We start from the raw sequence: 10,503 nt of genomic DNA, 5'->3' as shown, positions 1-10,503 counted from the left end.
TTCCTCTGCTTCTCTCTCTCTCTCTCTCTCTCTCTCTCTCTTCCTCTGTTTGTCGTCAGGTGATGCTTTAGATCTCTCTCTGGTCTCTTTTTTTTTTTTTGATTATGGGTTTCGTTTTCTTCAACTCCGAGATAATGAAATTGGATGTCTTTTCCTGATTATGCGTTTCGCTTCCCCTATTTGAGTGAGAGACTGGATGCTTCGTCTTCTAGGTCTTGTAATTGGAGCTTTTTCTCAATCCTTGTCAAAAAAACAAAAACAAAGTTGGAGCTTTCTCAATCGTGTTCGTTTTAACCTTGGAAAGTTGAATCCTTTTTATGTTTCTCTAGGACCACAAGTATCTTGTAATTTAGCTATGGATTTGTTGAATTGGATTGTTAAAGTATCTGTTTTGCGCTTTACATCGTCGGCTACTTTACTACTGGGTTTCGCGGTTGGATCTTTTCTATGTTTCTTTATAAAAAAAAAAGGAAACAGCTTTTTTCCCGTTCATTGCGCCTACAGTGATATTTTCTTTTTCCTTTTTGTGAGGATGAATCAGAATTAGCTTCTCAATTACTATACTTAAAAATTGGACCCTTCTTCTTGTCTTCTCTCTTTCTTTGTTTGACTAAATGGTTTACTTTGGTAGCTCAGATTGATTCTTCTGAAGTGATTTAGAAGATGTCTCAAAGAAGGGAACCTGATCCGCCTCCGCCACAGAGGCGGATTCTGCGGACTCAGACTGTTGGTAGTCTAGGAGAGGCTATGCTTGATAGTGAAGTGGTTCCATCATCTTTAGTGGAGATTGCTCCCATTCTTCGTGTGGCTAATGAAGTTGAAGCTAGTAATCCACGTGTTGCTTACCTTTGTGAGTTTAACCAACTTTCGAAACTTGATTCTGATTGATCATCTTAAATGAGCTTTTTGAAAATTGTGGATGATGATGATGATGATGATGCTACCAGGTCGGTTTTACGCGTTTGAGAAGGCACATAGGCTTGATCCAACTTCAGGTGGACGTGGTGTGAGACAGTTTAAGACCGCACTTCTTCAACGATTAGAAAGGGTAAATGGATTTCAACAAATTGTATGATTCTGCTGTAACATGTTGTGGTGTTACATGTTAAACACTTGTAGTTTATGTTTCTGATTGCTTCTCCAGGAGAATGAAACAACTTTGGCAGGAAGGCAAAAGAGTGATGCGCGTGAAATGCAGAGTTTCTATCAACACTACTACAAGAAATACATCCAAGCTTTGCTTAATGCTGCTGATATAGCTGACCGGTTTGTGTTTGATGATATTGATTCCTCCAATTTTTCGGTTTTCCTTATAACTTGCTCTTATTGAGTTATTCATTCATATTACAATATTTACCTTAGTGCTCAACTTACAAAGGCCTATCAAACCGCTGCCGTTCTCTTTGAAGTCTTGAAGGCTGTTAATCAAACAGAAGATGTGGAAGTGGCTGATGAGGTGATGATGATGATCTTTGTTAATGCTTTGGAAAAACATCTTGAAACTGTTGTGATCTGGATTATCAAATTTGTTTCTGATCATTCTTTTTTATCTGCTGTAGATTTTGGAAACGCACAATAAGGTCGAAGAGAAAACCCAGATTTACGTGCCTTACAATATACTTCCCCTCGACCCTGATAGTCAGAATCAAGCTATAATGAGATTGCCTGAGGTTATCCACCTTCTCAGCTTACCTAATATTTTTCTGCTTCTTTCAGTCCACATGATCTGTTTGAATACTGTTCTGCAGATACAAGCTGCTGTGGCCGCTCTTAGAAACACAAGGGGCTTACCATGGGCAGCAGGTCACAAGAAGAAACTTGATGAAGACATTTTAGACTGGCTTCAGTCTATGTTTGGTTTTCAGGTGATGTTAGCGAATATCGTGTTTTAATTATTTGACTTAAAGTTTAAGTCTGTACTGAATGTTGTTCAACCTTTAAACTGCAGAAAAGACAACGTTTCGAATCAAAGAGAGCACTTGATCTTGTTACTTGCTAATGTCCACATTCGACAATTTCCAAGACCTGAACAACAACCAAAGGTATGCATTTTGTGATGATATCGTTGTTTGCTCTCTAACTAGGCAGTTTTACTTGCACTAAGTGTTTGTGTTCAATATTTGCTCTAGTTGGATGATCGTGCCTTGACCATAGTGATGAAGAAACTTTTCAGAAACTACAAAAAGTGGTGCAAGTATTTGGGTCGGAAAAGCAGCCTTTGGTGAGGGTTCCTTGTTTTAATGTCTCATAGATTTGAAAACATATGCTGCATATTATATGCCTCATACGTTCTGTCTGCTTATCCTGTTGTTGGCACTTGAAAGGTTGCCGACTATTCAACAAGAGGTACAACAACGTAAATTGCTCTACATGGGACTTTATCTTTTAATATGGGGAGAAGCTGCTAACCTGAGATTCATGCCAGAATGCCTCTGTTATATATATCACCATGTATGGATTCACTTTAGTTAGTAAAAGTTTTAGTTATCTGTGAACATATTCATAGCTGTTTAAGTTTAATTATGATTTTCCGTATCTGTTCTGTGTTCAGATGGCTTTCGAGTTGTATGGTATGTTGGCTGGTAGTGTTAGTCCCATGACAGGGGAGCATGTAAAGCCAGCTTATGGTGGTGACGAAGAAGCTTTCCTGCAGAAAGTAGTTACTCCAATATATGAGACGATAGCAAAGGTTCCTCCCTTCAGTTATTCTAGTTGTGGCCATCTTGAATTTTCAAGCTTTCCTTCAATCTACCTTTTTTTTTTTTCTTTTTCATCTAGATCTTTGTGCATTACAGGAAGCAAAGAGAAGTAGAGGAGGAAAGTCAAAGCATTCTGTGTGGAGAAACTATGATGACTTGAATGAATATTTTTGGTAAATGCAGATAACAATCTTATAACCTTTTTGAAATGTCACGCTATCCGATCCTTACAGAAACTATGCAGGTCAATTCGATGTTTTCGTCTAGGCTGGCCTATGCGGGCCGATGCTGATTTCTTTTGTCGAACAGCTGAAGAACTTCGAGTTGAAAGAAGTGAGGTATGGGTAATAGAGACTAAAAATTGGGTTGTATATGTATTTTCTGCTTATGCTAGCAAATCTTTGCATTGATTGGTCCAATGGATTCTACACTTGTAATCTTAAGTGTTATGATAAATCTTGCTGTATCAGCTTAAAATGATCGTCGTGTCTTAAAGTTATTTCAACCAGTACATTTTTTTTACTTCATTTGCATCAGTTTCTTGTATCTTACAATTTTTTTGATTCTGGAAATGCTACAGATAAAATCAAGTAGTGGAGATCGGTGGATGGGCAAAGTCAATTTTGTCGAGATACGCTCCTTCTGGCACATATTTAGAAGTTTTGATAGAATGTGGAGCTTTTATATCCTGTGTTTGCAGGTACCAAAATATTGTAGTTAGTATGTTTGTCTTTCAAATTTGTGTTTTTTTGTTGTTGTTTAATGTATCACTTTTTGTCTAGGCAATGATTGTTATTGCATGGAATGGATCCGGAGAGTTGAGCGCCATCTTTCAGGGTGATGTCTTCCTAAAGGTTTTGAGCGTCTTCATTACAGCAGCTATACTAAAGCTTGCACAAGGTGATTATGCATAGTAGTTCTGTTTAGGATCCTCTGTTATGAGGGAAATAGTTGTTTTAGTGTCCTCTCGGAATATGATGTATTCCTACCAATTATTGGTCTGACCTTTGCAATCTTCTGGTTTCATGACAATTTACTTCGAGTTTTCTAATTGTTGGACTTCTATATTGCAGCTGTCCTTGACATAGCCCTCAGCTGGAAGGCAAGACATAGCATGTCACTCTATGTGAAACTCAGATACGTCTTGAAGGTTGGTGCGGCTGCAGTATGGGCTGTGGTCATGCCAGTTACTTACGCATACAGTCGAAAAGATGCTTCTGGTTTTTCTCAGACCATAAAGAATTGGTTTGGGGGACACAGCCATAATTCACCTTCCCTTTTCATAGTGGCTATTCTTATCTACTTATCCCCAAACATGCTTTCTGCGTTGCTTTTTCTGTTTCCATTCATTCGGCGTTATCTTGAAAGGTCTGACTTTAAGATAATGATGCTGATGATGTGGTGGTCTCAGGTAATTTATTCATGTGTTTTTATTTTGAATATTTAAGTCCGTAATATTAAACTAAAAAGGTGGTCTTATCATGATTCTTTGTGATACAGCCTCGTCTGTATATAGGAAGGGGTATGCATGAGAGCGCCTTGTCACTTTTCAAGTAAGGACTCTAGAACTTATAAGTCGGAATGTTGGTTGTTTTTTGCGCATCTACTAATGATGATGCGCAAATGATTACTAGGTACACAATGTTTTGGATCGTTTTGCTGATTTCGAAGCTGGCATTCAGTTATTACGCTGAGGTATCACATTTTATCGTATTGTTGTGTTGTGTTGTCTAGCATGAGCAATATGCAAGAAACTTTTATTTGGAAGTTGGAAACGCGATCTTCTCTACTAACAGCCATTAAGATTCTAATGTCATTCATCCATGAGTGTAAACTTTTTCATGCTTTCCGTCTTCGATGCAGATTAAGCCCCTTGTTGGTCCAACCAAAGATATAATGCGAATCCATATATCCGTCTACAGCTGGCATGAGTTTTTCCCTCATGGTAACGGATAACAGAATATAAGGATTTGCTTATTGCATAATGCTGTTTTATGTTTTATGAAATAACTCTGCCGTTGTTTCTTTGGTTTCTGCAGCCAAGAGTAATATAGGCGTCGTCATTGCGCTCTGGTCGCCAGTTATTCTCGTGAGTTTGCACATACTTGTTCATTCCCATATCTTCTTTTGTTCTTATGGTTTCCTCTGTTGTATGCTAACTTCTATATGCAGGTTTATTTCATGGACACTCAAATATGGTATGCTATAGTTTCAACTCTGGTTGGAGGTTTAAATGGAGCTTTCCGCCGTCTTGGAGAGGTTTATTGTTGCCTTCGTTGTCCATTTAAAAGCATACACTCACTTCTTTAGTTTCCAAGAGATGGTGTCTTAAAAAGAACTTTCTTTCACTTCAGATCCGAACACTTGGAATGTTGAGGTCGAGATTTGAGTCCATACCAGGGGCCTTTAATGATTGCTTGGTACCACATGATAAGAGCGAGGATACAAAGAAAAAGGGATTTAGGGCGACCTTCTCTCGCAAGTTTGATCAGGTCTGGTTCTGTTATGTTAAGTGATTTTCACTACCCTTTTGTTTTTTATAGCTCTATCTAAGGTTGTGTTCTCTTTTTCTATTCAGATTCCATCTAATAAAGACAAGGAAGCGGCGCGGTTTGCTCAGATGTGGAACAAAATAATCAGTAGTTTCCGAGAAGAGGACTTGATTAGTGATAGGTTTGGTTTGGCTTTGAATCTTTTCATTCTTATCCCCGTCTGAAAATGAACTTCGATAGAAAGAAGAGAGTAAAAGGCAGAGGAGATAACAACTGCCCAGTGTTGATTTGAGTGAGACCGACATCCATAGAAGGTGAGGAACATGAACACCAGTTATAGTATGAACTTGCGTGTGTTACAAAGGTATATATTTGACGAGAAAGGGAGTTAGATTTATGAAAATATTAATCATTTTAAGGTGAGTAGTACTTAGAAGTTAAAAGTTTATTTGGGGTCTTATGACATTACCGTTGGTTTCAAAAGAACAGTGAGGAAGTCCTACTCACCTTAAACGGATTGGTCTTTTCAGGAATCTAACTCACTCTCCCATCAACTATCTAACTTGAAATGCAGACAAGTTCTTCTGTACCTGGTGTTTATGTTGGTCTCACCCAAATCAGCACTTGGCCGCTCTTACTTTCTCTGCCTTTTACTCTCTCTGAAATCACCTCTCTGGCTTCCTGGTTCAAAAACCTATAACTACTCTACTTTCAATTCACGTTTGAAAAAGTAATTGCAAATGTGGCTATAAGAGTTCTGTGATAATGTACAGGGAAATGGAACTTTTGCTTGTGCCATATTGGTCTGACCCTGATTTGGATCTTATCCGGTGGCCACCTTTTCTACTGGCTAGTAAGGTAAAGATTTATCTTTTGACTTACGTCTGATGTTACATTTTCCGTTTTTGTATTCTAAATGTTGGTGTATTCATGATTATACGTCATAGATCCCAATAGCTTTGGATATGGCTAAAGACAGCAACGGAAAAGACCGTGAACTGAAAAAGAGATTGGCTGTTGACAGCTACATGACTTGTGCAGTTAGAGAGTGCTATGCCTCTTTTAAGAATCTCATTAATTATTTAGTTGTTGGAGAACGAGAAGGACAGTAAGTTTTTAAATTCAATGCCTTTGTTCCAACTCAGGACTTACATAACCTTTCCTAACTTATATATGTTCTTGTACAGGGTCATAAACGACATTTTCTCCAAGATTGATGTACATATTGAGAAAGAAACACTGCTAACAGAACTGAACCTGAGTGCCCTTCCTGATCTGTATGGCCAGTTTGTTCGGCTAATCGAATATTTGGTACATACTGTAGCATTACAGTGATCACTATCTGTGCCAAGCTTAGCATGAAAATAACTGTGGTTGGGCTACTTGCAACAGCTGCAAAACAGGGAGGAGGACAAGGATCAAATTGTAATTGTCTTGCTGAACATGTTAGAAGTGGTGACTAGAGATATCATGGAAGAAGAAGTCCCAAGGTAAGGACCATTTGTATGAGCAGTCTTCGAGGTGATCAATCATTTTTCGTTTTAAGCACTCTGATTTAGAATCTCCATTCCATAGCTTACTAGAGACTGCCAACAATGGAGCTTATGTCAAGTACGACTTCATGACTCCTCTTCATCAACAGCGCAAATATTTCAGCCAACTTCGATTCCCAGTTTACTCTCAAACAGAAGCGTGGAAAGAAAAAGCAAGTCTCTTCTTTAAAATAATTATTCCGTTTATCTCATTCTTGTTTCCACTACAGTAGTGCATTTGATCTCTTTGGGCATGAGGGGAGTCTAAGTGGTTTGTCCGATGTCCTCCGTTTTTTGTCCTTTTGCAGATTAAGAGGCTTCATCTTTTGCTTACTGTCAAGGAGTCAGCTATGGATGTTCCGTCCAACTTGGAAGCTCGAAGGCGTCTTACTTTCTTTTCAAATTCACTATTCATGGACATGCCTGCTGCACCCAAGATCCGCAACATGCTTTCCTTCTCGTAGGTTCCAGTCACTTTCAAATTAATTTATGGCCATCTTTTGCACCTTCATCTATGGATGCATTTTCCATTGCGAAAGTTGCTTCATTGCAGACACATCTCTTAGCATCCCCCAATTTGCTTTTGCATAGGGTCCTGACACCATACTTTTCAGAGGATGTTCTTTTCTCCATATATGGCTTAGAACAGCAAAATGAAGATGGAGTCTCTATACTTTTTTACTTGCAGAAGATCTTCCCAGGTTTCACTTTTCAATCTGTTTAAAACTTTTCATATGGTGCTGTTATCTTGTTTGAGCTGTCAGCTGAGTCCATGGCTTACATCAGATGAATGGACAAACTTTTTGGAACGAGTTAAATGTGGCAACGAAGAAGAACTAAGAGGAAGAGAGGATTTGGAAGAGGAGCTTCGTCTCTGGGCATCTTACAGAGGCCAAACTCTGACTAAAACTGGTATATAGACTATAGCCTCCTCCCTTAATCTTTCATCGAATGAAATCTGCTTCATTTTTCTATCTTGAAGAATTTATCTTTTGATAAACTTGTTGTGCCTGATTTCTAACTTGTTTCAACTAGTGCGAGGCATGATGTATTACCGAAAGGCTTTGGAACTTCAGGCCTTCCTTGATATGGCAAAGGATGAAGGTGCTTGAAGAAATCTTCGCTGTGATTCCTTTTGATTCTTAGAAAGTGTGAAAGCATTCCTTAAACTACCTTCGTTTTTTTTTAGAACTATTGAAAGGCTACAAGGCTCTTGAGTCAACCAGCGAAGAAGCATCAAAGAGCGGAGGGTCACTCTGGGCACAATGTCAAGCACTTGCGGATATGAAGTTCACCTTTGTGGTTTCTTGCCAACAGTACAGTATTCATAAGAGATCTGGCGACCAACGTGCTAAAGACATATTGAGACTTATGACAACGTAACTTCTTCATTTGTCATCTTTGATCTCCTCCTTTGATTTGTTATTAATTCTTAACCTCATTAGTTAAGCTTGCTATTTCCTTATGCCAGGTATCCGTCTATTCGTGTTGCCTATATAGATGAGGTGGAGCAAACACATAAAGAAAGTTATAAGGGCACAGAGGAGAAAATTTATTACTCTGCTCTTGTGAAAGCTGCTCCACAGACCAAACCAATGGATTCTTCTGAATGTGTTCAAACACTAGATCAGGTATAAGACGAGAAAAATAATTAAATGGTTAACATTTTGGTGCTCCTTATTTTTCGAAAATATGAGGACGAGGATAATCCTATGAACTGAAGTCAGAGGATAATCCTATGAACTGAAGTCAGAGGATATTGATGCTGCTGTTCTATTTTCTGGAGTCTGACTGTCTGAGTTTATATTTCTTTTCTGTCAGCTCATTTATCGGATCAAGCTCCCGGGACCGGCTATACTAGGAGAGGGAAAACCAGAAAATCAAAACCATGCTATCATTTTTACACGCGGAGAAGGGTTGCAGACAATAGACATGAACCAGGTGCATTAGATAATTTTCTTTCGTCTAGGATGTGTCGCTAATGAAACTCATTTGTGCTTCTGATTAATTAAAAGAATGATCACCCTAGGAGACTCTTAACCTGTAAAGATTTGACAAATAGGATAACTACATGGAAGAAGCTTTCAAAATGAGAAACTTGCTGCAAGAGTTTCTTGAAAAGCATGGAGGCGTAAGATGTCCTACGATTCTTGGTCTTAGAGAGCATATTTTCACTGGAAGGTACTACAGTATGACTCTATTCCTGTCTTCGAGATTTTAAGTTTCAGTGCACTTATTGATCTCTTACGTTTGTGGTTTCTTGTGAAGTGTGTCGTCTCTTGCATGGTTTATGTCAAATCAAGAGAACAGCTTTGTCACGATTGGGCAAAGGGTGCTAGCTAGTCCCCTGAAGTAAGCTTTTCCCCTGTTCTGAAATCTTCTGAGTCTGTGACTGTCAAAATTAATGTGTTCTTTCTGTTGCTGCTCCAGAGTACGATTCCATTACGGTCATCCAGATATCTTTGATCGGCTGTTTCACCTTACCAGAGGTGGTATCTGCAAAGCTTCTAAAGTCATCAATCTTAGTGAAGACATATTTGCAGGCACTTGCTTGATCTCTTCTTCTCTGGTGACACACATATGATCTACTTACTTCATATAATTATCATACTTCTCTACTGCTTTCAGGTTTTAATTCTACTCTGCGTGAAGGAAATGTGACTCATCATGAATATATACAAGTTGGTAAAGGAAGAGATGTGGGTCTTAACCAGATCTCAATGTTTGAAGCAAAAATCGCTAATGGAAACGGCGAGCAAACTTTGAGTCGCGACCTGTATAGACTGGGACACCGATTTGATTTCTTCCGGATGCTGTCTTGTTATTTCACCACAATTGGGTTCTACTTCAGTACCATGGTAGGTTGAGATATCCCTTTTTATCTCTCGGTCACTAGATAGATACATGGCAGATTTGTTTTTCTTTCTCAAGTCTGAAGCCATTGTCTATGTTTTTGACAGTTAACCGTGCTTACGGTTTATGTGTTTCTTTACGGCCGGCTATATCTAGTACTTAGTGGGCTTGAAGAAGGGTTGAGCAACCAACGAGCTTTTCGTAACAACAAGCCTCTTGAGGCAGCTCTTGCTTCTCAATCATTTGTGCAGATTGGTTTTTTGATGGCTTTGCCCATGATGATGGAGATTGGACTTGAGAGGGGGTTCCATAACGCATTGATCGAGTTTGTGTTGATGCAGTTACAACTTGCTTCCGTCTTTTTCACGTTTCAGCTCGGGACAAAAACACATTACTACGGAAGGACGCTGTTTCATGGAGGCGCGGAATACAGAGGAACTGGACGCGGGTTTGTGGTCTTCCACGCGAAGTTTGCTGAGAACTATAGATTCTATTCCCGTAGTCACTTCGTGAAGGGCATCGAGCTAATGATTCTTCTACTAGTGTATCAGATATTTGGTCAATCATATAGGGGTGTGGTTACTTATATTCTGATCACTGTTTCCATATGGTTCATGGTGGTGACATGGCTCTTTGCTCCTTTCCTTTTCAACCCGTCTGGTTTCGAGTGGCAAAAGATTGTTGACGACTGGACAGACTGGAACAAATGGATATATAACCGAGGAGGGATCGGTGTCCCTCCTGAGAAGAGTTGGGAGTCTTGGTGGGAGAAAGAATTAGAGCATCTTAGACACTCGGGGGTCCGTGGTATCATCCTTGAAATCTTTTTGGCCTTCCGCTTCTTCATCTTTCAGTACGGACTTGTGTATCACCTCAGTACCTTTAAAGGGAAAAATCAAAGCTTTTGGGTAAGCTAAGCTGATAACT

General features: G+C 39.2%; 1 protein-coding gene across 2 annotated transcripts in view; it reads left to right on the top strand.

Annotated features, from left to right (window-relative positions):
- The window catches only part of LOC104763378 (callose synthase 1-like), a 12,277-nt gene continuing 1,847 nt past the window's right edge, over window positions 74-10,503 (top strand). Inside the window, exons 1-39 of one of the 2 annotated variants that reach the window (XM_010486759.2) lie at window positions 74-850; window positions 948-1,048; window positions 1,145-1,266; window positions 1,363-1,456; window positions 1,560-1,670; window positions 1,749-1,870; window positions 1,949-2,042; window positions 2,130-2,221; window positions 2,325-2,451; window positions 2,552-2,689; window positions 2,796-2,872; window positions 2,944-3,037; window positions 3,280-3,399; window positions 3,482-3,599; window positions 3,773-4,110; window positions 4,200-4,252; window positions 4,334-4,394; window positions 4,563-4,644; window positions 4,739-4,788; window positions 4,872-4,958; window positions 5,054-5,191; window positions 5,278-5,372; window positions 5,965-6,049; window positions 6,139-6,299; window positions 6,379-6,502; window positions 6,584-6,681; window positions 6,767-6,896; window positions 7,032-7,183; window positions 7,315-7,424; window positions 7,510-7,635; window positions 7,759-7,827; window positions 7,913-8,102; window positions 8,195-8,354; window positions 8,545-8,664; window positions 8,786-8,904; window positions 8,992-9,075; window positions 9,154-9,266; window positions 9,352-9,581; window positions 9,684-10,484. In XM_010486759.2, the coding sequence (XP_010485061.1) occupies window positions 664-850; window positions 948-1,048; window positions 1,145-1,266; window positions 1,363-1,456; window positions 1,560-1,670; window positions 1,749-1,870; window positions 1,949-2,042; window positions 2,130-2,221; window positions 2,325-2,451; window positions 2,552-2,689; window positions 2,796-2,872; window positions 2,944-3,037; window positions 3,280-3,399; window positions 3,482-3,599; window positions 3,773-4,110; window positions 4,200-4,252; window positions 4,334-4,394; window positions 4,563-4,644; window positions 4,739-4,788; window positions 4,872-4,958; window positions 5,054-5,191; window positions 5,278-5,372; window positions 5,965-6,049; window positions 6,139-6,299; window positions 6,379-6,502; window positions 6,584-6,681; window positions 6,767-6,896; window positions 7,032-7,183; window positions 7,315-7,424; window positions 7,510-7,635; window positions 7,759-7,827; window positions 7,913-8,102; window positions 8,195-8,354; window positions 8,545-8,664; window positions 8,786-8,904; window positions 8,992-9,075; window positions 9,154-9,266; window positions 9,352-9,581; window positions 9,684-10,484 (5,373 nt within the window). In that variant the 5' untranslated portion in view covers window positions 74-663. Of the gene's footprint in view, window positions 851-947; window positions 1,049-1,144; window positions 1,267-1,362; window positions 1,457-1,559; window positions 1,671-1,748; window positions 1,871-1,948; window positions 2,043-2,129; window positions 2,222-2,324; window positions 2,452-2,551; window positions 2,690-2,795; window positions 2,873-2,943; window positions 3,038-3,279; window positions 3,400-3,481; window positions 3,600-3,772; window positions 4,111-4,199; window positions 4,253-4,333; window positions 4,395-4,562; window positions 4,645-4,738; window positions 4,789-4,871; window positions 4,959-5,053; window positions 5,192-5,277; window positions 5,373-5,964; window positions 6,050-6,138; window positions 6,300-6,378; window positions 6,503-6,583; window positions 6,682-6,766; window positions 6,897-7,031; window positions 7,184-7,314; window positions 7,425-7,509; window positions 7,636-7,758; window positions 7,828-7,912; window positions 8,103-8,194; window positions 8,355-8,544; window positions 8,665-8,785; window positions 8,905-8,991; window positions 9,076-9,153; window positions 9,267-9,351; window positions 9,582-9,683; window positions 10,485-10,503 lie in introns of those variants that run through there. The other variant, XM_019243300.1, reaches the window with a different exon arrangement.

Source organism: Camelina sativa, chromosome 3 (assembly GCF_000633955.1).
Source record: "Camelina sativa cultivar DH55 chromosome 3, Cs, whole genome shotgun sequence".
Classification (NCBI taxonomy): Eukaryota; Viridiplantae; Streptophyta; class Magnoliopsida; order Brassicales; family Brassicaceae; genus Camelina; species Camelina sativa.
Note: the sequence above shows the minus strand (reverse complement) of the source record. Positions and strands in the feature narration are given on the sequence as shown.